Consider the following 27,061-nt stretch of genomic DNA (forward strand, 5'->3'; position numbering starts at 1 on the left):
CCAAAGTAAGCGCCCACTGCCCTCTTGGGCTAACCATATCTTCGCCCAGGACCCACTGAATTTACATACTTGATCAGGCTTCCGCATCCACATCTTGACTCAAATTCTCTCTGATCTAAAAGGCTTGAGCCCAACACATCTATCTCTCTTCGTCTTAAGCTTTGCCTCTTCCTGCTGCCCTTTTTTCCCAGTATAGGTTCCCACGCTTGGCTTCTGCTTCTATGAGCCACTCACTTGTCACCTCTGGAGTCATCGGTATGTGTATGCCGTGTCTTCCCAAGGAGACTGGAGGAATTCGCAGAGCAAAGACTATCTCTTAGACTTCTTTACGTCTCTCTCAACTCTGCCACACAATACCACCAATGTTTTAGCTCAGAGCCTTGCACACAATACAGATCCAATAAATATTTGCTCAAACACCTTGGAAAATGAGTCAGTATAAATAACCTATTGACTTTATAAAAAATAATGCTAGCCAATATATTTAAACTATTATAATACTGAACTAAATGTTCAGTATTATAATAGTTTATAATGGGAAATAAAAGAAATAAATAAAGGATAAAATAACCATCACCTAGGAAATTAAAACTAGATGGGAAAAATGCAGTTAGCCTAAAAAGCAAAGGAATGTAATGTTTAAACCACCTGATTCCAACTACAGTTCAGAATGAGCTCAGGAAGAGAAGGGTTAATAGGCATGGGAAAGAGGGATTTGGCCTTGTGAACAACTGCAAGGAATAATATACTACAGCCCTGGCTTGCATTCTACAAAACTGTTTAGCCATGTAAATAGTTAAACCCTCACCCCTTAGAGGGGGCAATTTCTAGGCTAAGTCCACCCTGGTGAGGATTTTCATGGGAGTGGAACTGGAAGGACCCAGAGAGCATCTTGCCTCTTGTTTTCACCTGCCAATGCTTCAGAGCCTGGTGTGTCCAGTAGTGCACAGTGTGATGCTGAGCTCCTTGCTTTCCTGTCTGATGTCAGCTGGATTGCCCAGAGTAGGCCAGGCCTGAGGAGCCTGGCTCACCTTATGTTGCCACCTTCCTCTCTTCAACAGATTGGTTACTGGAATGAAGATGACAAGTTTGTCCCTGCAGCTACTGATGCTCAAGCTGGGGGGGATAATTCAAGTGTCCAGAACAGAACGTACATCGTCACTACGATCCTAGTGAGTACTTGGTCCTTCACTGAGATTATCTGGGGTGCAAACGAGACCCACACATCGGTGTCCCCAGAAGTGAAAGCTGGGCATTTTCCTTGCCCAAACTCCGCCAGAGGTATAAAGAGGGAGTGGGGAAAAGGCATTTTCTATAAGTCAGAACACCGTTGCACTCTGACTTTACCATGATTTCACTTTATGCCCTTGGATAAGTCACTTACCTTCCTTTGAGCAATAGTTTCCCAAGAAGTGAAAGATGGATGAGACTAAATTGTGGGGGTTCTCGGACTCCATCCTCCCTCAGTAGAAGCCATGTTCAGAGGAAGTCTAAAGTCCAGCACCTAAAGCAGATATAAGAGAAGCTGCTGTTATTTCCAGTGACTGACATAAGAAACCCAGAGCCTATTTAGGGTCCACTTCCCCAACAAGCGTCCCCAGAGATGCCTTCAGAAAATACAGGGCTCCTGGAATGTCATTTGAAAGCTGTACACCACATCGCAATGGTGAAACATTCTTATCTTAACCCAAGTTTTGTGATGACGGGGGTGGGGGAACAGAAATGCAGGAAGTGGATTTAGGGGCTAGACAGACTTCCCCAAAGTTAACCGGTGTTGGTAACATCCTCCTCTGCCATGCCAAAGTCTTCCCTGCCCATGAGTGATTGTATAACCCACATTCTCCGTGTCCCCATTTCTCCACCAGGAAGATCCTTATGTGATGCTCAAGAAGAATGCCAATCAGTTTGAGGGCAATGACCGCTACGAGGGCTACTGCGTGGAGCTGGCCGCAGAGATTGCCAAGCATGTGGGCTACTCCTACCGTCTTGAGATTGTCAGCGATGGAAAATATGGAGCCCGCGACCCTGACACAAAGGCTTGGAATGGCATGGTGGGAGAGCTGGTCTATGGAGTAAGTTCCCCACAGGGTGGGAAATTTGAGAGCAGAGACAGAAGGCTTGATAGGAAATCATTTGGTGGTTGGCTGGCCATGTCCACAGGTGACTACTGGACTCCATAATTTTGTATTGTTGCTGGCGAAAAGATGAGGAGTCCAGTTCCTTAAGACATTCTTTGTGCAGATTCCCGGTCCCAGCTCCCTCAGCCAAATTCAGCTTAGCCATGTGACCAGGATGAGCTGTCACTCCCCTGCTCAGTCATTTCTGGCTCCCTCAATATAAATTTCCTCCCTGGTGTTAGATGCACCCAGATCCAACCTAACTTACTCATCACTTGCCCCAATGCTTCCTTCTCCTGCACCTTATATTTCAGCCAAACCACCCTGAGTCTCACTTTCTCTAGAGTGCTTTCTTCCATTCTGCACCTCTAAAATTCTACCCCTTCTCCAAAACCTGCATCAAGTATTACTTTTTCCAAGGCGTAACTTCTTTCTCCCCATAACAGGTACAAACTCCCCTTCTTAACTGTTCTTGCCTTCCTCTGTAGAATTTAGTTTCTGCTTCTGTTATGGCTTACCCTGACTATATGATTATCTGTGTAAAAGGGGAGGTCTACTTCATCTTCGTATCACTCACTACACTTGATATAATGCCATGAACAACTGCTATAAAACCTGTCATAAATTGAAGCAGTTTTGAGAAGCCACTGAATGCCTGAATTGTTTTAAATATTCAGGGAACCATTGAGAAGTAAAATATCTGACTGCTGTCCCCCAGGATGTTAACATTTTAGAGTAGAAAAGACGAGAGAAGAATAAAAGATGGCATGGTATCGAAGTTCAGGAGAAAGGCTAACACGAGTTCATCTAGCCCTCAAGAAAGAGACGGAACTTGGAAAGGGGCCATATTCAAATAGAGAGAAAGGCAGATTAGGAATTTCTAAAGGATAAACAATAGAATGGTGATGTAAAGATGAAAGGCGTGAGAGGAGAGTGAGAAAACACTGGTGATTTTTGTAGAGGGCCTGGGTGAAGAGCAGTCAGGGGCACACTTGAGTAAGTGATGACAAGGGAAGCGTGTGGATTGATTTCAGTGGGCACTGCAAGATCATGAAGGTACTTCAGTAGAAGAACAACCAACAGCAGCATAAGAAGAATTCAGCCACCACTTGTAGGAAAGGGACCACCACAGCTTCACTCACAGAAATGGAAGCCTGCAGGCTGGGTCTCTGATCAGGCTGAAGCATGTGCAGAGCCCCGAGTTGATGTTGAGCTTTGTTCAGGATGACACAATCTTCTATGAGCTTTTTAAATCTCATTGTCTCAAATCAAAGCGATAGGAGTCATGATAGCCATGAGCTCCATACAAAAGGAATTAAAGGGGAAAGAGATGGAATAAGGAAAATCTTTCCCAGGAAGGCGGCTTTTGAGATGACTTGGGGAGATGGTTAATGAGTTGAAGGGTGAGATATGCTTCTACCCTTTCTCATCTCTCTACTCCCTCTCACTTTGGGATGCAGCATAACCATCCAAGTCTGATGAAAGATAGAGACCTGGATGGTTAATGCTGCGTCTGGAGGCTGGTTTCCATGGGAACCTCCACCAAGCTTGTAAGGTCATCCCCATGGCAACTGTTGTGAACTTTTCACCTCCACCAGCATTCATCTTTACCTTCACCCCACGTAATGCTGTTCCCTTAATAAAAGGCCTATGACATGACAGAACAATGGCATGATCATCCTGAGGGCAAGTGCCCACTGTAGCCAGCAGCCGGTGATGCGTCACTGGCTCTTTAGTAACAAACTAGTTACATCTGGGTGCTTCAGCTGCCAGCCCTCCCCCAACACCTCCCCTCCGCCTGGCCTGTCCGTCTGCCCAGTATAAACTGTATTCTGAAGACTCTGTGATGGGCCCAACTGGATGCCCTCCTTTGATTTTCATTTGGCTTTCCTTTTCTGTTCCCTAGGGAAGAATAGAGGAATTTGGGGAAGTATCTCTCATCCACAAACAACCAGTGAGGTCAGAAAAATCTCATTTGGAGGCTTCCAAATGTATTCTTTCGGTGCCTTTTAAAGAGCCAAGCTAATCAGGGTCTCTCTCATCTCCCTCTTGTTCTTATCGACAACTGGATAGTAGCATTAAGCATGTAGTGTGTGCCTGCTGCCATGCTAGATAATTTACCCACATTATTTCATTTACTCCTCATAACAAACCCAGAGATGGATATGATTATTTTCCACATTTTATAGATGAGGACACTGAGGCCCAGGGAGGTTAGGTAATTTGGCAAAGGACAAAGGCCGAGTCGGACACACAGGGTGGATTTTGTACTGCACTCTAGGATGGACTACCTCCATGGAAGCACAGGACATATTTGACAGGATTGTTTTCTGAGAGTCAAATGAATTCAAATATGTGAAAGCACTGTGAAGTATGAGCATTTCCCAAGTGCTTAAAATTATTTACTTAAACTAACATCTTAAGACAGTGGTTCTCAAACTTGAACCTGCCTCGGAATCACCTGGAGGGCTTTTAAAAACACAACTGGCAGAGTTTCTTGATTCTTGATTCACCATCCAAGCACAGGACCGTGAGGCCAATATTAACTGGTGGTGGGAACAGCAGTGGTGTGCGTTCTCAGATGCCACAAGCTGCAAATGAAGCTTCCGCTTCCTGCATGGGTATGGCTTTGTGCCTGATTCACAGGTGACTCTCTTGCCTGTCTTTTGTCTTAGTGAAGCAGAACAAGAGTGCACTTTGCAGACAGATCCCTGGACTTGAGTTCCAGCTCTGCCAGGTTACTGACTGCATGACTCCTGCAAGCCACTGAACTCCTTGGAAGGTCACTCCCCAAAAAAAACAGGGAAAGAGAATTCTTTGTCCCAGGGCTGGGTGGCGAGTCTTCACCCAAAGAGTGCCTGGCTCACAGCAGTTCTCTATCCCTGACAGTTTTCTTCACCTTTTGCTTTTACCCACTGTAGCAAAACTGTTTACTGCATCCACAGGGTTGTTTCTTGACGTCATGTACTTTACTGTGGGAAGCCCTAGCTCAGTGTTTCTCAAAGTATGAGGTCTGAACCAACAGCATCCGTATTACCTAGGACCTTGTTAGAAATGCAACTTCTCAGGTCTCGCCTCAGACCCACTGAATCAAGAAACTCTGCCAGTTGTGTTTTTAAAAGCCCTCCAGGTGATTCCGAGGCAGGTTCAAGTTTGAGAACCACTGTCTTAAGATGTTAGTTTAAGTAAATAATTTTAAGCACTTGGGAAATACTCATACTTCACAGTGCTTTCACATATTTGAATTCATTTGACTCTCAGAAAACAATCCTGTCAAATATGTTAAACAAAAATTATTATGTCATTCCTCTGTTTTTTTCAAGGAGGAAATTTATATCCAAAAAGACAGCTGTCTCACTTAAGGCCACATGGTCAGACGGTAGTAGAGCAGAACAGGTAGGTCCGTTTTCCCAGGCCAGCTTTGCCCTTTGCCATCCCGCAGAGTTCCACTAACTACTCAGCTGCTGAAATCAGCTCCCTAGACCTCTCAGTCTTTGTGAAACAAGCTCAAATACTGCTGCTTTGCACAAGCCACCTTCCCTCTCTGGACTTGACTTTCTTATCTGTAAAATGAGGTCATTGAAATTAGCATCTCCTGCTATGTGTGCATCCTACACACGTGGGTCCCTTTTGATGCCCAGGGATCCATGGCCAAATAATTTTGGAAATACTGTATCCACTTATCCCTCTTGGAAATTCTCAGTGCATAGTGGTCTTTTAAAAGTTCTGGGAAGTCCTATCCAAAAATAACCTGCTTAAATTTGTGTTTCCCAATGGTTTTTGTTGTTGTTGTTGTTATAACATCCTTACAGAAATAATCTTCCATGAAACAAATCTTGGAACTGCTAAATGAACTAAACACTAAGATGATGTGGTTCTGTAATTTTTCCAGTCCACAGTCCAGTTTATTAACTCATATCAGGAGGCATAAAACAAGTCCATTCAGCTCCTGCTACCACTTTCAAAGCCGGTTTTATTCACCTCACTTTCGGGTAACTTGGGCCCAATCCCTCTAAGTCATTTCTCCTCCATTCCTTTCTAATCTGTTGTGTCTTTATTAAAAAAGAAAAAAGAGTAGATATCTTCTCCCTTGCACTGGCTTGTAAGTGTTTGTAAAAATTATCAAGATTTACCAAGCACATGTTAGAAGAAAAATTACTATGAAATTCACACCTGACTCCACACTGCTTTACAGAAAGTTTCTTTCTATAAGTGAGAACTTAAGTCATTCTGAAGCCAGACATTTTATTCCACTTGAAGCACTTTCTCAGTAAGCCCAGCCAATGAGAGTAAGCAGAGGAAACCTAAGCGACACCAGCAAGCAGCAGCTAAGCGGGGCCCTCACCTCACGGCATCTGTCGCCAGCCTCACATCTGGACTGTTGCAGAGCATCATAAGAGAAAGCCGTGGGTCTCAAACAGACTTGCATAGACATGTCTCTCCTTTTAAAAATGAGTGTTGTGGCATCTGTTCATGGAACCCTCTTGGGTTTCCAGGATCTCTTGATCTCAGGCCAACAGAGCAGTGGATTTTATCGCATAGATGCCAGAGCTTCTGCCATTAGGAAGAGGCAGGAAAGATGGAAGAGCGAGGCTGGAGATTCCACGTGCTTGATGCCTCAGATGAGCATTTCTTGCAACCCTCTTGTGTTAACGTGCCGACTTCAAATTTTTTAAAGTGAATTATTTGTGTATTTCTTAGCAGTCTTCCTGGAAAAAAAAAAATAGCAGTGATGCTACTTTTTCTTCTCTCCACCAGGCCTTTACTCACGTGCTTCCTCCTCCTGGAATGTGTTCTATGCCAGAGCAACCTGTCAAAATCCTCCTCTTCCTTAAGTGCCAGATTTATATGTCATCTCTTTGATGACGCAGCCTCTGATCTTCCCAGCCAGAATTAATCCCTCCCTGGTCTCCTGTAGCATTTTGTATTTCTTAGATAGCACACATCCAGCTACTTTGTAGACTGAAAATGTGTGTGTGTGTGTGTATGTGTGCATATGTGCATGTGTATACCAGTCTCTCCTACTAGTTTATAATTCCCTGAGTGTAGGGACCATAGCTTACCATAGCTTCCAGCCTAGGCCCTGCACATAATAAGTGCTCAATAAGTGTTTATTGAATTAAATTTGCCTTCACCACCTTGTTAGCCAGGACTATCTTGGTTGCAGGTAAAAGAGACCCAATCCAAACTGGCTTAGACAAAGAGAAAGATTGGTTCATGTTCCTAGGGACAAACATTAGAATATATTGGCACATACAATCCTAGGGAGTTCAGGGTAAGCCCTGAATATGGGGTGGCCCAAATTACCTCATCACGGATCAGCTTCTGCATCTCTCGTTCTGACTCTCAGAGCTAATGCTTACTAAAATTACTCAGTCCTGTTCCATCCTTGAATGATTCATTCTGGCAGTGGGAGTGGAGTCTACCGATGACCAAACCTTGGTTATATGTTTCACCACGTAACCACGGTGATCAGCCCCATTTGAACCACGGTGATCAGCCCCATTTGAACCAGGAGGACTGAGCGTGGGGCAGGAGTGGTCCTTCTAGCAGAGGAAGGAGGCATGACGGCTAGGCAGCAAAACAACAGATATCACAACAGCCCCCTTACAGTAAGAGATGAAGATGCCCTTGACAATTAGAACTGTCAAACAATGGGATAACCTCTCCTGCAAGATACTGAGCTGATCATCCATTTGTCAGAAATATTTTGTAGAGAATAGGAGGGTCTGGACTTCTAAGGTTCTCTTAATGCTCACATCCTTTAAAACGTATTTACAGTGACGAGAGAAACAAAGAGAACAGAACACTATTGAGCATGACTGCATTTCTTTCTTCTATTTTTTTTCCCCCCAGAGAGCAGATGTGGCCGTGGCCCCTTTAACAATCACCTTGGTCCGGGAAGAGGTGATAGACTTCTCCAAGCCATTTATGAGTTTGGGGATCTCCATCATGATAAAAAAGCCACAGAAGTCCAAGCCAGGGGTCTTCTCCTTCCTCGACCCTTTGGCTTATGAGATTTGGATGTGCATCGTGTTTGCCTACATTGGAGTGAGTGTCGTCCTTTTCCTGGTCAGCCGCTTCAGTCCCTATGAATGGCACAGTGAAGAGTTTGAGGAAGGCCGGGACCAGACAACCAGTGACCAGTCCAATGAGTTTGGGATATTCAACAGTTTGTGGTTCTCCCTGGGAGCCTTCATGCAGCAAGGATGTGACATTTCTCCCAGGTCAGTGCTCTTCTCAATTCCTTTGCTCAATGCTATATTTTTCTTGGAAAAAACAAATACTAGAAAGTTAAGGGATAGGAATTATTTGTGGAACTGGTCGTGTTCAGTTTTTCAACTCTGCTTCACATTGCATGCTATGGATTATCTGGATGCATCCTGTATCTGGGCCAGCTCTGTCTGCTGTCTGGTTGATGTGCTCTGTCAGGATTGATGGACATAATCACAACTCTGATGTTCTGTAGCTGAAAAGTACAAAGGAAGGATGGGGGAACAGTATGGTACAACTAACATTTATTGAGGACCTGCCATCTGCCAGCCAAGGTTGAGTCTTCTACATGCATTTATCTCATTGAAACTTCACAGAAGCATATGGTAGGACTCTCATTATATCTCCTTTTATGAATGAGGAATTACAGAAATGTTGAATATCATGCCAAGGTTAAATGGCTAGTCACTAGGTGAACTGAGATTCAGACCACCAGCCGGTACTATTTCTAAATGGTAAGTAGAAGGGGCACTGAATTATGAGTACGTTCTAGTACTGGCTCTAGTACACTCTGTGTGGCCCTGAGTAAGTCACCTGACCCCCCCAAAACCTTGGCGTCTTCGTTTTTAAGAAAAAAGAGTTCTCTTTTTCTTGGTTCTGAGAAAGACCTTGGAAATAATCTAGTTCCAATGCTGATATAAATCTGTTTCTTGCGGTTCGAAAATGAGGTTCTTAGAGATGCCTCAAATATTACGCTGCGAGTACTGGGGTGACCAAATCAGGGAGGAAACGAAGTGGCTGTATTTTTGTCTGTTTTATATATTGGACATATGAAAAGTATTTTTTTTTTGGATATAGGATTCTGATGCGAAGGAAGGAAGGAAGGAAGGAAGGAAGGAAGGAAGGAAGGAAGGAAGGAAGGAAGGAAGGAAGGAAGGAAGGAAGGAAGAAAGGGTAGAAAATGGTGGAGAAGAATTTGAAAACTACTAGTCTAGACCAATTCTCACATTTATTCTCCTGTCTTTGTGTAATGTTCTTTCAAGTACATTCTGAGATGTCCATGCCACAAATCCACTCCAATTTACCTGATAAATAGGCACTGACTGTATTTTCTTTTGCAATTGCATAATCTTTTTCCAGTAGGAGGCAGTCCCTCGTTGATTACCAAGTTTCTAAGCTTGCAGGGAGGCATGATTAAGAATTTTGCCTGCCACAGATAGATTTGCACACGTGCTCGCTTTCTGAGGGCATAATTGCACATGTGTCAAGGCCTCATGGACCTGTGCTGGAGGTATCTTTACCTCAGATAAGATTATTTTGCATTTGAGTATCAATGAGGATCAATATTCCTAAGTAGCGGTGGAATAAAATCTTCCTGAGAAGCTTTCCACAAGACTCATTTTGCCTACTCTGTAATTTAGATATTCTCATTGTTCACCATTATAATTTTGTTTTTCTTTAAATAAGAACACAGTTGGGGGTGGGGGTGTGTGGGAGAGGAGGTGTGAGACTGGATACTTGGCCAATACTGGCAAACACATGGTGAAGAGTAGATAAAACCAAGCAGGGGAAGGGCTTGCTTAAAAATAAATCAGTCCGGTGGATAAACAGCAGGAAGAAAGAAATGATTCGTATCTAGTCAGGGTAATGTAGGGCTATCAAAACATGCGTGTGTCTCAAAAGACCTACAAGCTTGTTTTTTATGTATTCGTTTCTTCCTCAGTGGACATCTTACCTCTTAATGGCACCCTTGTGGTCTGACGAGGTGGCTGACAGCTGAGTCCTCTGCTGGGCATGTTTTTGTTGGACCTGCACAGAGCTTGGCAATGGTTGTCCAAAACTGAGTGGCAGCTGCCCTGTGCAGCCGATCCGTGCATTCCCCACTTCGGCACAGCCCCATGCTTTCATTCCTGTTACTCAACTGGCCTCAGGGAGGGTGCTTGAGTTTGTCACCTCTGGCTGCGAGAGGGTTTTCCAACTGTGTTTCCAGGACTTCTGAGGGTTTCACTGGGGCATCTTAGGAATGGATACTGAGGTGCAGATGAGACTGAGTGAGAACATATATGGCCTCTCTTCACCCAATCTTTAATAAAACTACTCCACTCGATTCTGCTGTTATTTCACTGGTAAAATGGAAAAAAGGGTTCTACCTCGAGTATTGTTATAAGATTAAAAAGGGATTGATACATGTTGACCCCATAACACAGTATCTAGCCAGCAAAGAGAACGCACTATAAAACTCATGCTTTTTTTTTTTAATTACTTTGTTGATTTTATATACTGGGTTTCTACAAAACTTCACTAGAAGAAAGGGTTCTCACCCTGACTTAAAAACCACTGGACTTCTTTCTTCTGGAGAAGTCCAGGGACAAATCAGAAATGGTCAGTGGTTCCCTCCAGACCACAATACTTAGCTTCCCGAGACTTCTCCTCAGAGGAACCGGGATGAAGATATTATTATTTTGCATTAAAAGGTCTGGCAGACATAGGCGTAAACCTCCCAGAATGAGGTATTTTATTCACCGAGATAGTCTCTTCCTTATAGAGCCTACCCGCACCTATCCCAGAGCCTAGGGGCTGAAGAAACCCCTTAAGAGTCACAATATACATCATGATGTTTCTTGAAAATATATGCTAAACAAAAAAAGGCATATACTTCATCTTGCTAGAGCTGCACAAAAAGACAAGGACACTTAAATGGTGATCAGAGCCAGAGATCAACCAGACAACTGCAAACCCCATGGAAGCTGCTGCTGCTGCTGCTGCTGCTGCTGTTGCTTGTTGTTGTTGTTGTCGTTGTCACTGTGTTGTTTACACATTTCCAGATGAAGTCAATCAGTTTTATGGTATGCACAGCACTATGTTAGACACTCTGGGTGCTATGGTGGGAGGTACTTTTAAGGAGCTCGTGTACATCAAACACCCTTTCGAATGAACTTCAATTAATTGTCCTTGCTATTTACTTAAAGAATATAGCATAAATCCTCGCTAATTTAGAATTGGGGGAACTAAGTCTCATTTGAATTGTATCTGCATTCATACACAAGTACTCTATCTCTTTTTAAGCTCTTCAAAATTCATCTTAAAGCCAACGAAATTTGGCCAAATGTGGTTGCCTGCAAGCAACAAAATAGTCTGACTAACCTGACCACAGTCATATAAATAGATAGAGTTACATTTCTCCCCTTATAAGAAAAATAGAGGCAGACAATGAAGCCAGGAGTAGCTGTTCTGTGATTTTTTTTCCTTCATATTCACAAGATGGCCGCTCCCAGATACTGTGTCCATAGTCAAGCATCAAGTAGAGGAAGAAGTGTCTCCAGCCATTTCTCTCTCTCTGAATCAAGAAAAAAAAGCTTCGCAGAATATTCCTTACCCCAAGCAGGTGTCTAGTCGTATCTCATTAGTCAGAGAAGCAGCCAATGGTCATTTCTAGAGACAAAGGAGGCCAGGAACGCAAGAGTTTAGATGCTCTAGCCTCTAGGGTAGAGGTTTGGGAATGGATGTTGAGGCATCAATCAGCAGCATTGTCCAAAGTCAATGTTTTCTACACCAGCACCATGGATAGATAAAATAATATGGCACATTTAATGACGTGTACCAGTCAGCACTACTGAAATGCTTTAAAGACTCTTCCCTTTTTCCTTTAAAATGTCTATATGAAAATTTGGTTTTGTGTAACCTATTTTAACATTCAAAGTTAAAATTCACTGTAGCTCTGATCACAGATAAGAACGCCATCCATGAATTGACTTGTAGGTCTGCTTCTTATGCCCAAAGATCTATTTTTAATACATATTTTAGATTTATTTTTTCATAGAGAGGAACATTTTGAGAAGGGATATATTAAAAGAGAGACAAAAATCATCACAGTCAAAATTTCTCTTTGGTTCCCTCAACTTTCCTTTCCATACCTTTTCCCTTCTTTGCAGCCAGTGTCATTTATTTATTCAAAAGATGTTATTAATTGCCTATGACATAGATGGCATGGTACTAGGTGCTGAGGATATGTTGATGATGGAGCATGGGCGTGAAGATATGTTGATGATGGAGCATGGGCGTGGGAATATTTGCTTCAAGGAGCTGGTAGTATCATGGTATAAAACAGGCATTAAACAAGAAATTGTGAATGTATAAATTGTGATATGCTATGAATAAAACGAATCTATTGTAGCAATAGATAAGGGAAGTGGAACTAACGGGGACTTACTTAGGGTATTCAAGAAGGTTTCTCTGACGAGCTGATAGGTAAGAAGCTAGGTTTATTATAACCGAGAGTCATAACAGCCCTATGCAAAGGCCCTTAGGTAGAAAGGAGCTCAGTGTTTTCAAGGATGGAAGGAGTGACCAGTGTGTCTGAATTGTAGTGAATGAGGAAGGTAGGGCTTTGAGATAACATTAAAGAAGTAGGTGAAGACAGAGCATATAGGGCCCCGTGGCTGTGGTATAGATTTGGAGTTTTACTCTGAATACAGTGGAAAGACATTGGAGAGTTTTAAGCAAAGGAAGAATTGATTTACATGCTAAAATACCACTTTGGGGAGCTATGAGCCAAATGAATTAAAGCAGAGAATAGTCAAGAATGGAAGCAGAGGGACCAAGTAAGATGCTCTCATGGCCATCCTGGGGAAATTATAGTGCTGGAAGTTATGATGGTTGTGGAGATGGATATTTGGTCTACTTTGAAATTAAAATTGACAGTACTTTCCGATGGACTGGATCCGTGTGGGTGATGAGAGGGAAGCATCAATGGTGAATCCAAGAGGTCAGAAGCTTTTGGAAAACATGAAACTGCAGTAGCAGAGACATTTAGCTCAGTGGGATCATTAGGATGATTGAGATTATCTATCTCATGTTACAGAGGAGGAAACACACTCAAGAGGAGAATTTTCTCTAAGGTAATTGAGGCAATACCCCTGACCTGTTGATATCCAGTCCAGTGCTACGTACCGTACAGTCTCAACCGAGGCTCCATTGCCTGCAAGCGAACTAAAAATGAGCCTCTTCAGCTCTTTATTCCCACAGCCCCCACTTCCCCATTGGCTTTCCCATGGGGTCAGAACTTTTCTGGGTTCAGGTGACCTTCGTAAGGAGAATGAGAGGGATTTGGAAGGTCTTAGAGGAATGGAGGAAAATAAGAAATTACGACTCCAGCTTTCAGAACTCTCTCTTTTATTCCTGATCTTAAAATGTATCAGCATGTATGATAATTATCTCCACCTAGTGAAGATAATTACCCTCAGTGAGAAGTCTCAAGCGGAGGAGTGATGGCACTTTGGAGATCTCCAGGAACCCTATACCACAGCCCCCCAGCTAATGGACTTGTTGAGGGGCTTATAGCGGATTTGCCATGGGAACAGGGTGGCCAATGAGCGGAGCCCAAACTGATAACAAATGACAGCCTGACCTTTGCATTCACACACAAATTCCATAGCAACCAATATGCCTCTGCAATGAGAGATGAGGAGAAACCTGCCCCTCTAACCCTCCCAGAGATAGACAAGCAAACCGTCTCTTCTTGCTCACCTTGATGTCGTTTGAGTGGTGCAGAAGAAAGAAGGGATGCTGAGACCAAATATTCATGGAAGCAGCCTGAAATTATTAACTATTTCACCTTTAGAAAACATAAGCCCCATTTTAAGACATAGATTCATTGCTGCAAGGAACAGCGAGTACCACAAAGGTTTGTAGACAATTATTTAAGTAATCTGTGATAGATGTTTTGAGTCTTGGGACTAGCAATGGGGGTTTATGCTAGACCCCTTGCATCAGAATCACCTAGATATCTGACAAAATTCAGGTGCCCAGATTCTGCAGTCGAAGAGGAGGAATACATATATTTTATGAGTCCTCTCCTTCCCCCAGGGCAGATGGGCATTAAAGTTTGAAAGTCGTTGAACTAGGATGTTGTCTAGGGATGTCAGTTTAGAGGTGCAGAAGCAAAGTCCATGAGTCAGCCAAAACTGATGCCAATCAACAGCCAGAACACTGAGTCCAGGGTCTGCCCACTCACTGCCCTGTGGTATGTCAACTGCTAGATGAGCGAGGCCCTGGGCACATAGGAAGCAATTGTGGCTACTGAAGGCAGAGGCCTTGCCACTGACCCTGCCTCCTCGCACCAGAAGGAGCTCACAAAGAGATTCAGCAGAGTGCATTCCCCTTGATCGTGTTTCTCTACCATTAGCAAGCAATGCCAACACAGAGGCGCTGGACCAAGGGAGGGGATTCTGCCATCATGGCAGGTGTGTTCTGTGCATGAATTGTCTGGGAGCGGCCCCCATCACTGGGTGGCTCCCCACCCCAATGTCTCCTTCCTTTTCAACTTCAATCCTCTGCTACCTGATGGCAAGACCAAGAGCCAGGCTATGATACTGAGCAGTTTCACAGACCATTAAGAAGCACAATGGTCCAAGTTTCAGAAACTCCAAAAGCTACATGAAAGTATGAAAATGAATGCAGTGGCAGGGTAAAAGCTTCCCTAGATACACAACTGAAAAGCATCATTTTCTACACCTCAGCCAGCAGTTCTGGCCATCAGCAAGGGGAAGTCAAATTGCTTGCTCTCTATAGATTGCTCTGGAAGTCCTATGTTTGAACAGTTTAATTGGAGAGATTTTTTTTCCTCCAAAATGACAATAGGCAAATTTATAGAAAGTGTTTCACAGAGCTGAAAGAGATATTTAGGACCATTTACTCATTCGTTAACTATTTATTTGCCCTCCTAGAGCTTCGCTTCTAGTGAAGGAGGCAAGCAATAAACAAAATAAAATATAATTAGCACCCCTCATTCCAATTTGATAGGTGAAGATTCTGGCTTACAGTGAGGGAAGGAACTTAGCCAAGGTCACACAAATAATTAGTATAAGCTCAGTAACACAAGAATGGAGGTCAGCTGGGGGCTGTGGTGAACTGGGGAATGCATGTGTCAGCTAAAGAGGGCAACTCCCACTCAGTTCTGGACAGTCATTGCCATGGGAACTCTGTGCAGATGAAGCAAAACATGCCTAGGTTCAGCTTGTAAGGCACCAGTTGGAGACCCCTGGGAGAATGATGGGGAGTATGAAATACTACTGTATTAATGTATTTTTAATACTACTGTATTAATACTGTATTTAATACTACTGTATTAATACTACTGTATTAATGTATCTTTAATGTATTTAGACACACTGGGAATATCATATTTACATATTTTTAAAAGGATTCCCTTCTCCCTTCCCCGCTTCATTTTTGGTTCCAAACATACAATCTGATTGCTATGTTTTTCTTTTCTTTCATGTGTCTTGGAAAATCCAGGCCATGGGTGGGTTGTACTAGAAGAAAGATGGTCCCCAGGTCTATATCCAGAAAGGCCTTCCCAAGGCTACATCCTCCCAGGTTCTACATTTTCCTGGTGAGAACTCCCTGTTGTTTATTTTTTAACTCTCTCTGGAAATACAGCATCTGAGATCAAGAAACCCATTGTTCACCTGGAAAGAAGTACTAAATTCTATATAGGGAAAAATGAAAGCATACCTAATTGAATTGATGGAGAATGTGTACTCAGACTCCTTGATGGTTTTGAATATGAGTTATATACACCATCCAGCTGTGGCAAATAAATACTTGTACCCTAGCTATGTCCAAGGGAGATAATAGGTAAATTATGCCCAAGGTACCTAACATAAAGTAAATGGTGTCAAGCACATGAATGCAGAAATGACACACCTAAGTGATGACCATCACTATGATTATCTGGTGGCTTAAGGAATGAGGACTTTAAAATAAGGAGGCACAGAAAAAAGTCTTACCCAAGGGGCGAAAAACAAGAACAGCTGTTGTCACAGGGAGGCTGACCCATACTGTTAGAAGGGGAGCTTTGGAGAGGCCACCCTGTGGTTTTGGCTGGGAGGTGACTGTGGGCATAGGGTGGGTCCCATAGTCAGAGCCAAGAGCTGGAGAGGGCATGTTTTTAACTATAGCGCATTAGGGATGAATGGTTGCGGGGGCAGGGAGGAGGCCAAAAGGATCACAACGGGCCTTAAAATTGCTGAGGTGAGAATCAGCTGCAGTCTACACATTTATCTTACAGAAAGAGTTATGCAAATGTGACAAGATGTAGATATAAGGATGTTCATTTTACTGCTGTTAAAAAGCCGGAAGTAGCCCACTGTCCATCAGTAGAAGCCTGAGGAAAGAAGTGATTGCTCATCATCCAGTGTAACACAATACAGCTGCTAAGGTGGATGAGCAAGGATGTCCGTGCTGCTTTGCAAAGATCTTCAGGGTTGCACAGCAGGGAAATGATGGGTTCTGGTCCCAAATTATAGGCTCTTTTCACTGCACCATGCTGCCTCTCTGGAACATAGGGAACTAGGGGAATGTGTAACCAAGGGCTAAATTCTGTGGTGTGTAGATTTGGTGCCAGAATTTTTCTGAGAAAGGAAAAAAGAATGTGGGCTGCAGTGAAAAGAGACTTCTGGGAAGCATTGGACTGTGCCTTGAAAGATGAGATAATATTTTCTACAAAAGCAAAGAAAAATAAAGAGGGACATTTCTGGTGGGGCTCACCATGAGAAGAGGTACTGAAGCAGGCAGGTGTTGAGGTGTGGGACCTGTCAATCAAAGTCATCCCTAGGAACTCATTGGCCAAAGGTTCAGAGCTCACAAAGTTTAATCATACTCCCAGTACCATGACTTTGGGGGCCCTCTAATCTGAATCAAAGCCATTAAAATGTCACCCAAAAAACACATAGAATCTAAAATGGGCTATGTTTGGCTAGTTCTTCAGTTGCCACCAATAAGTCACTTCCAACTCCCTGTGCAGTACCTTTACTGATTGTGCTAAGATTTGGTTAACCATGGATGGAACCCTGTCAGCGGGTCTAATTTCTGGAATCCAGAAAGTCCTGCCTGGATACTCAAGGAGTCCCAGCCACTGCTGCTGCCAGGTTATTTATCTCCCAAGCAGCGGGCAGAAGCGGCTGTCAGGCAGAAGGATGCCTTCCTCTTTGTAGCGTTCTGGCTGGGCACTTATTTGATATTCATCTCTTTCATGTCCTTTCTCTGTATAGGTGCCCATTCTAGACATGAGGAGAGAGAATGAAGCAGGAGTTTATTTTGTTTTGTTTCTGGTTACTGTGGTTATGTATTTAGAGGATTATTCAGTCAGATGTTTTAATTGAGCATCACTTAGGATTTAAGCTTTGCCTTAAGTGCAATGCTAAGCATTATGGCACATGTGAAGAAGCAAGAAACATGAGTTCAGACCTATGACTTTATAAGTCAGTAGAAGAATCAATATACACAAGAAAAAAGGTATATAATAAAGCAGAATATATATGTGAATAATTTACAACTACAGAATTTATAACCAATAGAGGAGAGAGGAGAGAAAGATCACTGAGGACTAAAATGATCTGGGTTAGCTGAGTAGAGAAGGAGACATCGGCTAGTCCCAAGGAATAAAGCTAGACTTACAGAAAAACTCCAGGCAAGTGGGTCAGGGCAGCGGGGGAGGGGAAAAGAGTCCAAGCAAAGAAGGGGAGATGGCTGTGTTTTGAGACCAAGTATCTCATTATTCAGACAGACCTGGGTTTGGATCTACTCCGCCAGTTATGTGCGATAATAACACTTGACCTAGTACTTAACTGCCAAGCCTGCTTCCTCAACTTTTGAAAAGGGGCCTAATACTAATATCATAGGATATGATATACGGGAGCAAACAAAAGCTAAAGTGTGTTACCTAGTGCCCAACATATACCAAATGTTCAAAAGATCTTAATTTTCTTTCCCTTCTTTTGTGTTAAATACTTTATTTCCTTTCTACTTTGTCCCTGGCTTCCTACCAATCATTTATCCTTTGCTAAGAGCTTTCTGAGACTCACTGATGTGCATCTCCTTCTCAGGCTATGCTCCTGGCCCAGCATCAGCCAGAGGGAAGTCCGGAGGCTATTCCCAGGAGAAGGGGGAAGGCTGCCAGGTGCCGTGTTATGACTCAAGGATATTGACAGAATTATTTATTTGATCCCAGGATTATTCCTCAGCTCAAGCCTGTACAGGACCTAGATCTGAGCTCCTGCCTACTTCCCTAGCATAACTTGTCTCCTGGACAGTGACTCTTCCTTGCCAAGCCGCACTGACCACTAGCCCTCTCCTGATCTCCTTGGTACTTGATTTTGTTTCTTAGTAGTCAGCATTATAGGAGTTTTCTCTGCATTCCAGAGTGACAGATACTAATTCTGCAGAACTTGTAAATATGCAAGGCTTTTCAACAGAGTAGTTCAGAGCACGAGCTCTGGTGTTAGACCTGAGCTTAATTCTTTTCTTACACTAATTTGCTGTGGGACCCTGGGCAACTAGCTTTGCAACTCAGGGCCTCTGTTACTATCACTGCATAACAAGCCACTCCAAACATGTGGTATAAAACAACGACCATTTTATTATGCTTATGGATTCCATGGGTCAGGAAAATTTGAAAAGGGGCACAGTAAGATGGCTTATCTCTGCTTAAGGATGTCTAGGACCTCAGATGGATAAAACTAAATGAATGGATGACTTATAGCTGTGGGATAGAACTGCCTGAAGGCTCACTCATCCACATGGCTGACGGTTGAGGTTGCTGTCCTGAACACAACACACACCCTCTCCATGCTCTGCTTAGGCTTTCTCACAGGATGGTGGCTGGGTTCCAAGAACAAATTTCCAAAGAGAAATGGGCAGAAGGTGTCTTATCTTTCATGGACTCACCTCAGAATCACATAGTGTGAGTTCTGCTATAGCTACAAGCCCAGCCACATCAAAAAGGAAGGAACATAGTTTCTATTATTCAGAAGGACAAGTGTTAAATCACATTGTAAGAAGAACACATGGAATGGGAGAGGGGTTATTGTGCTGGTCTAAAAAAATACAATCTGCCACACCTTATACATAAAATGAAGATAATACATTTTAGAATCATTGTAAATATTAAATGGGATAAGGCATTTTATAATCTAGATTCAGATGAAGTATGTTTGTTGCAAATAACTCAAGGGACCCTTGACAAACAATGACCAATTTTTCAAAAGACTGATGTTTAGATTTCAACACTTTTCAGGATATGTAGGGCCTTGAACTTTATCATAATCCCTGGAGGCAAATGAAAAGGGATAGGAGGAACAGAAGAGCTACGTGTATTCTCATTTTGCAGGTCAGAATACTGAAATAAGCAAGGTCATTACCGTGCTTTTTTGAGACTGTATGCTGTTCTGACTTTCCACAGCCAAGGATCCCCATATTTAGGCAGTATTTTTCCAAAGAATCAGCAAAGCAGGACAATCAGAGTTAGCAAACTTGAGTTGCTGTGCCTTCACATCCCTGCATCGAGGGGTAAAGCCGAGGTGAACAGAATAGAAGGGGTGTGGTTTGTTTTCGCTCAGCAGAGCTATGTGTAGGGAGCCTGGCTGGACAAGCACAGGAGTCAGAAGAGACAACTGTGGCCAAGTGGGCAAATCACTTTCCTTCCTCAGATCCCAGACATCAGTCTGAATGGTTTTACATTCTACAATGGGAAGTTTATCCTACTGAGCCCCTTTGATCAGTTCTCTTTTTTGTTTGGAGAATACACAGAAATAAGAAACATCAGGTTTTTGCTTTCGTGATGTCCATAGTCTAATTGGGGAGATAACACTAACCTTCAAAGGGACAGTGAACTTACCAAGCTCAGGTGTATCCTCAGCCCCAAATGTCATCCTTGGACGATTCAAAAAGTAGAGATGGATATTGGTAGAAGGTCAGTTCTCATCTACCCATCCAGCTGAAGAAAGAGAAAGGATTGACACGTCATTAAACCGGAAGCAAATCCATCTGGCCAATGGCTCATTCATTTTACCATATCTGTTGCATCAAAACTCAAGGGAGAAAAGAAATTTTTCATACTTATATAGAGAAGATTCATACCTTATTATTTTAAACTTCAATCTCTTTTTCAATCAATGGACTTTTTCTCCTAAATTTGATGTAACATGCTGACCAAAGGAAGATTTTAATTGGAGATAGATTTTTCTCATATCTTCCCCTTTTGACACGATTGATTTTTAAAATTTTATTGAGTTATAACACAGATTAGGGCACAGTCATAAATATACAGCTCAATTAATTTTCATAAAGTGAAAATACCTGTGTAATCAGAACTCAAATTACATTGTTTCATTCAGTATTGTTTTCTTATAGCATTGATGAGATGCTGTAGGAACTTAACTCGTTTCTATTAAGCAGTCTATGATAAAACTGATTTCGTTATGTCATTTCACTTAAAGTCACAGAAACTATCCATGATGATAAGAGAGGACTTACTATAGAATAACACCAGAATCTCAAGCACCTTCTCCATGTAAGAGTAACCATTATTCTAACTTCTGATGTTTAGATTAATTTTACTAATTGAGCTGTTTTTTACTCTCATAAGTAGAATCGTACAATATGTATTCTTTTGTGTCTGGCTCTTTTTGCTCAATATAGTGTTTTGAGATTCATTGCATGTCATCACATACAGTTCGAATCCATTAAGTCTCATTTTTGTATAGTGTTTCATTTTTTGGATATACCACAATTTCTTTATTCACAAATAAATCCAGAAGTGTGACTATATTTGCAGATAAACATTTGGTTATTCCAGTATGAAGCCATTATAACTAATGCTGCTATAAGTATTCTTGTAAAAGATTATTCTGATGAACATACTTGAAATTCTGTTCTAAGAGAGGAATTCCTAGGCCACGTTATTTATAATTTCCTATTATAGATTCTGCCAAACTATTTTCTGAAAACAAATTTACACTCTCATCAGCAATGTATATGAGTTATAGATATTCTACATCTGCCTTTTTCATTTTAGTAAGTGGGTGTGTTATATCATATTATAGTTTTAATTTGCATTTACCTGATGTCTAGTACCTTTTTCATGTTTATTAGCCATTTTCATAGCCTCTTTTATTAAGTTCCTTTGTAGATCTCTTACCTATTCTTCTGTTAGGTTATCTGTCTTTTTCTAATTATTGTGGAAGCATTCTTTACATATCCTTGATACATGTTTTTCCCCCCAGATGTCTGTATTATCAATGCCTTCTAATCTGTGGTTTGTCTTTTCACTCTCTTGGCAGTGTTATGTGATGAACAGAAATACATATGTTTAATGTCTATCTAACAACTATTTTCCTTTATGGCTAGCAGTTGCTGTGTCTTGCTTAAGAAGTCTCTGTCTACCTCAAAGTCATGAAAATACTCATCTATGATTTCTTTTGAAATTTTACCTTTCACATTTAGATCTATGTGTCACATAGATATGTGCAACATAGAGTGTCAAGATGATGATGATGATGATGATGATGATGATGATTACACATGGATAGTCCATGTGCAGCTAGCACCATTTATTGAACAGGCCATCCTTTTTCTCCATTGTATGCCCCTTTTCTCATGAATCAGGTCACTAAATACATGTTGGTCAGTTCCGAGACTACTGATTCTGTTCTGTTGATATACTTATCTATTCTTGCCCCTATACCACTCTATCTAAATTGGTATAACTTTATAATAAGTCTTGATAACTAGCAACCACATGTCTGTGAAGTCTACTCGTGGGCACTGAAACAGAGGCTGGATGATTCTATTGGGTGTGGGAGGTGTAAAGGGATTCTCTTCACGCAGAGTCTCATAAGAGATCGTGTCTGCAGCATTTTCTAACTGTGAGATAGTATGATTACACTGGTGCACCAATGATTGCGGTTTTTCTCAAAAGCTAGAACAAGTCAATAACTGAGACTCTGTCAGTGATTTCCTGGACACTGTTTCAAAACACCTGAAAGTGATGGATAAAGCTGAGGACACTTCTGAGTAGTGTTCTCGAACATGGAGCATGCAAAACTCTAGAGACTTCCAGAGAAAGGCAGAAAGGGAATAATCCTCTTTCATTTAAATTAACCTAAATGAAGAAACTGCATATCAAATGAGACAGAAGGTACTGAGGAACAAAAAGAAATTTGTTATACTTTCAAAACATGCTTGCTTTTATTGACTCTTAGTCTCAACTCAATGTATGAAGAAAGCTGTGGATTGCATTGGCACACCATTAGAGAAATGAACAAGTAAAAAAAATGTAGATTTTCTTTCAGGTAGCATGTTTTGTGCCAGTTGAGTCTCAGGTTATTTCTCAGTAGTGGATGTGTTGGGGCAGTTCCACTAGGGGTACTGACTGCTGTGAATCACCAGCTCTCTCTGCACATGATAAAAAATAAAAATAACTCTCAGAAAAAGCAAACTCACCCATAGCTTTGACTCACAGAGCAAAAATTGTTCTGTGCAAAATTTGGTTCCATTTTATCTTGTGAATTTTTACCCCTGTTTATGTCAACCACAGTGAAATGCAATGGCTTTGAAAATGATAAACAATATTCCCTTTCTACTGCAGCAAAACAAAATCCCCTACACTCAATAAATCAAAACTGTACCTGACAAAAATTGAACAATTCAATCATTTGCTGAAACCTTTAAAACTCTCAAATTTTTTTTAGTTCTTCTGTAAACAATTCAATCAGTTTTAGCAAAGTGTGTCTCAGGCACCTACAGTGGACTCAGGACTAGGCTGAGTGGGAGAGTCTTAAGGAGAATAACATGTGGTCTCTACACACACACACACACACACACACACACACACACACACTAATTCAGTGGAAAAAAATGCCCATCCTTCAGCACTATAGCAGTCTTTACATGCTATTACAGTTACTTTATCAATACCTACCTATCTCCTAGGCTATTCCTTCTGAAATTTTTTGGTGCACAGAAATTATCTAGGGATCTTGTTAAAATGAGATTTGAATTCAGTAGGTTTGGGGTAGGGTGTAAGATTTTGAATTTCCAACAAACTGCCAGGTGAAGCCATTGCTGCACCTTGAATAGTAAAGCTCTAGGCAGACTCTTGTGGAGGGGCGAGGGCCTCACTGTCTTGCCCGCCACTATAATCCAGCACTTACCACAAGGCCTTGATGAATACATGTTCAATGAAAAAATAAGTGAATAAATGTCAAGATATTACTTGTGATTTGCATTTGTCATTACATTTTTATATTGGCAGATATAAGAAAAGTTTAGCAGTATGGGCATAAATACAAAAATAAGAATAGTCATGGGCTTATGAAGAAGGCATCTGATGGAGAGATGTGAAAAGCAACATAGGACAGCATTATCAAATTCTAAAGGGTTTTGAAACCAGGCAAAGGACTAAATGTTAGGCAGGAAATAAAGAATAAATCAGTAAGTTCATAAATAGAAAAATGATGGGCTGACAGTTTTCTTTTGAGATGCTTAGTCTGGTGGCATTGGGCAGCCTGAGAAGAAGAGCCATAGGCAGCATATTGTTGCATTAATCTAAAAAGGAGATCATAAGGTCCCAGAGTAGCTTCTAGGCAGTTAGGAGGGAGAAAGGAGGAACCGATGAATCGCACCTATATTTCAATCCTTTCTCTTCCTCTGTATCACACTTCAACTGCTCTGACTCAGCCAAGTCATCATAGCACTATAAACTAGCTTTAGCCATTTGAGATTTTAGATCTCAGACTCCAAGGTTACTAGAACATAGGGCTTTGTCAGTCATGAGGTCAGATGTGCCTAGGGATGAGGTTCAAGTGAGAAACCCTTCCTTCTTCCAGGCTCTCTCCCTAAAGCCACACTGCGCACTTCAAATCTAGCCCTCTAATCACCTTGATCAGACTCTATTCATTCTTCTACAACACTGCAGGATAAAGCCTAAGCCTCTGAACGGGGCCTTCAAAGTTCTTTAAAGTCTGGCTTCTACTTTCCTCTCCTTGTCTGTATCTCTCTATCTCTGTCTCTCTCTATCTACCTTTACCCCTCCTATATTCTGGGCTTTCTTATGTTCTGTTGTATCCCAAACTCCTGGACCCTCTTTGAATTTTCACCTCCCTGTCTCTTTGCCTGGAGAGTCTATCCCACTCCTTTTCAGTTTAGTGGACTCATTCTCCAAACCCAGCTCAAATATCACTCTCTGAGGGGAGTCTTCCCTGATCTCCTCCGCTCCACCTGCTAGGCCAGCTCTTGCCTCAGAACTCCCATGTATTTTTCATGTGCTTCTATTAATTCTTAGGACACTGTCTGTGATTCTATAATTTCTTTCTTTTTTCTCAACTAGAATGTGAGCTCCCTAAAAAGCAGAACTCAATTTTTATTTACCTCTATATCCCAGTTTCCACTGGTGCATAGCAGTCAGTCTGTAAAAGTCCATGTCTGTATATGGCACTCATGGAAGTTCAAGAATGTCACTAAGGCCCCCTATTAGAAAACAAAAATATTTGCAAGGATGCTTTGACTGTGGCATGCTATTCAGAGGGTGAATAATCTAAAGCAGAAGCCAAGAGAATCCATACCACGGGACTCAGATCAAAAGACGAAGTGGATTCCGGTGCAGACACCAGGACCATGGAGAGCTCCCAGTGATTCGGCCTGACTCTGGGCCCTGTAATCTGAATTCGCTATGACGGTTTATTTCACTTGTCAAACCAATGAAACTTAGTGGAACATAGTTTTGATCCACTGACATAAACCATGAGAATCACTGTCGAAACTATATATTGTATTGTGTTAACTAGTTTGGCTACTGCTACTTCATTACCTGATAAGGAGCAGACAACAGAGAGTTTATTCATATGACACTAAATTATTTATTTTCTGTAAATGGCAATTAAAATAAAATGGTTATAGAAATGTACTTTGTGACAGAACCATCCCTGGAAAGCTATATGAACGATCAAGTTTGGGCTAATTAAATTCCAATTTATGTGCATCGTGAGGGTGTGGTGTTTAAATCAATCTGCTCTTTGATAAGGCCTCCTACGTGTCTGTGATACCGATCCTGATTTTCATGAATTTCAGTGTCTCAACCCTGAGGAAGCCTGTACTAAGGGATCCATAAGAATCTGAAAAGGCAGATGTTTCACAGCATTTCCCTTCGCCAGATTAGCTCTCTCAGGGGAAAGCAAGTGAATGGAGCAGATGTGAGTTACTTTGAAAAACTCAAGAAGAGTTATTCCTCCTTAGCAAATGGGACACTAAACAAAGACCTGGTGGTCCCTTGACCACCTCCGTACCCCTCTCATTACCGCAGTTTCTGATCGCTGAGTTTTTTGGGGTCAGCCTCTCCATTGGACACAATTGTCGTTAAATTAGATCCATTTTCCCATAATCCCATTGGTATTTTCTTAACTCTTGAATGAGAGAAGGATAACAGTTGCCATGCCAATTATTTTTCCAACCATTGAGATCCTGCTTATCTTAGAAGATTTTATATAACTTTGGCCCCAGATTTTCTTCCTAGTCTCATCCAAATTTTGAAAAATATATATGCAATGATTCTCCAGTGATGAATTAGTGTGCAAAATACAGTACTAGAGATTAGTAGAGAGAGCAACATTTATTCAGCTCTCAGTAAACATTTATTGGGGGCTCACTAAATGCCTCCAGAGGAAGTTAAAGTCACTATCCTTGTTTGTAAAAGAGACTGGGAAAGAGGGAAACTTGCATTTATTGATAACATCATGAGATGTACATTATGCTTGGATTTACATGTTATCTCATTAATGCACTTACAATTTAGTTAAGAAAGAATAAGGAAGGATAATGATAATGATAACATTTGTTTAACACTCACCCTCCGCATGATGCTGTTATAAACATTTTGCATGCATTATCTACTTAAATCCTTAACAACCCAATGTTAAACTATAACAACCCTGCATCTACCAGGTAGGTATAATTATCCCTACTTTAGAAACAAAAAATAGAGATTCAAAGAGTTTTCTCTCATTCACACAGCTAATAAAGTAGGCAGCTTAGATTTAAATCAGGTTCGACTAGCTCTAAAGCGTGTGTCCTTAACTGTTCGCTATATTCTCTCAATTATAAATCACTTACAAATGCCAAGATCTGCCATATTCTGATGTGAACTCTCTAGAAAAGCATCTTTTGTCCTATTTAAATGGAACTGTTCATTATTCCCCAGTCACATTTGTGCCTTTCTTCACTCCTTATTAGTTGTGGCTCTTTGAGTTCTTGTTCTTCATGGTGGAGGAAGGGCCTGAGGTTGGCGTTAAAAAATGAATAGGATTTCAGTGATGGGGGAAGGAAAAGTTGGTTCAAATGAGAATGGCAAGCTCACAATTCTAAAGAAGGGTTAAAGATGGAGCACGTGACTAAAGGTGAGCACTGGAAACAATTTCTGGGATTGTGGGGTGGGGGGGAGGTGAAAAGCCTAATGTGTTCTGACCTCTGCCTGTCTCACCAACCTCAATTCAGAGCACTTATTTCTCCCTCCCCCTCTGTGCTGCGGCCACGCTAGCTTCCCTTAGCTCCTGATATACACTGTGCATTGCCTTTTTAACTCAGGATGTTTGCTTTGTGGTTCTCTCCACCTGTACCTTTCCCTCCTCTGCTCCCTGATGTTCGCAATAACAATTAAGTAACATATTATATTATTATAAACTGAATGACCATAACCCATGCTGAAAGGTAAGCTCCACAAAAGTTCTTGTGCATGGAACTTCCTAACCACAGCAGGTGTTTGGGCATCCAGCCCAGGGTCCGGCTGGTAGTACATGCTCACTAGTATGTTGAATGAGGAGTTTCCCTTACCAAGGATTTCTCTAACTAAGAGCAGAGATTGTCCTTGACATTTCGCCAGAGCAACTGTGGAACTACCA

At 41.8% G+C, this 27,061-nt stretch overlaps 1 protein-coding gene across 6 annotated transcripts in view; it reads left to right on the forward strand.

Annotated features, from left to right (window-relative positions):
- Positions 1 to 27,061, forward strand: part of GRIA1 (glutamate ionotropic receptor AMPA type subunit 1) — a 279,509-nt gene that overhangs the window by 191,577 nt on the left and 60,871 nt on the right. For all 6 annotated transcript variants that reach the window (XM_039836660.1, XM_039836661.1, XM_039836664.1 and 3 more), the window contains exons 9-11: positions 1,062 to 1,172; positions 1,866 to 2,072; positions 7,974 to 8,344. In XM_039836660.1, the coding sequence (XP_039692594.1) occupies positions 1,062 to 1,172; positions 1,866 to 2,072; positions 7,974 to 8,344 (689 nt within the window). The remainder of the gene's footprint in view (positions 1 to 1,061; positions 1,173 to 1,865; positions 2,073 to 7,973; positions 8,345 to 27,061) is intronic.

Source organism: Pteropus medius, unplaced genomic scaffold (genome assembly GCF_902729225.1).
Source record: "Pteropus medius unplaced genomic scaffold, Ma_sr-lr_union100, whole genome shotgun sequence".
In the NCBI taxonomy this organism is placed as follows: domain Eukaryota; kingdom Metazoa; phylum Chordata; class Mammalia; order Chiroptera; family Pteropodidae; genus Pteropus; species Pteropus medius.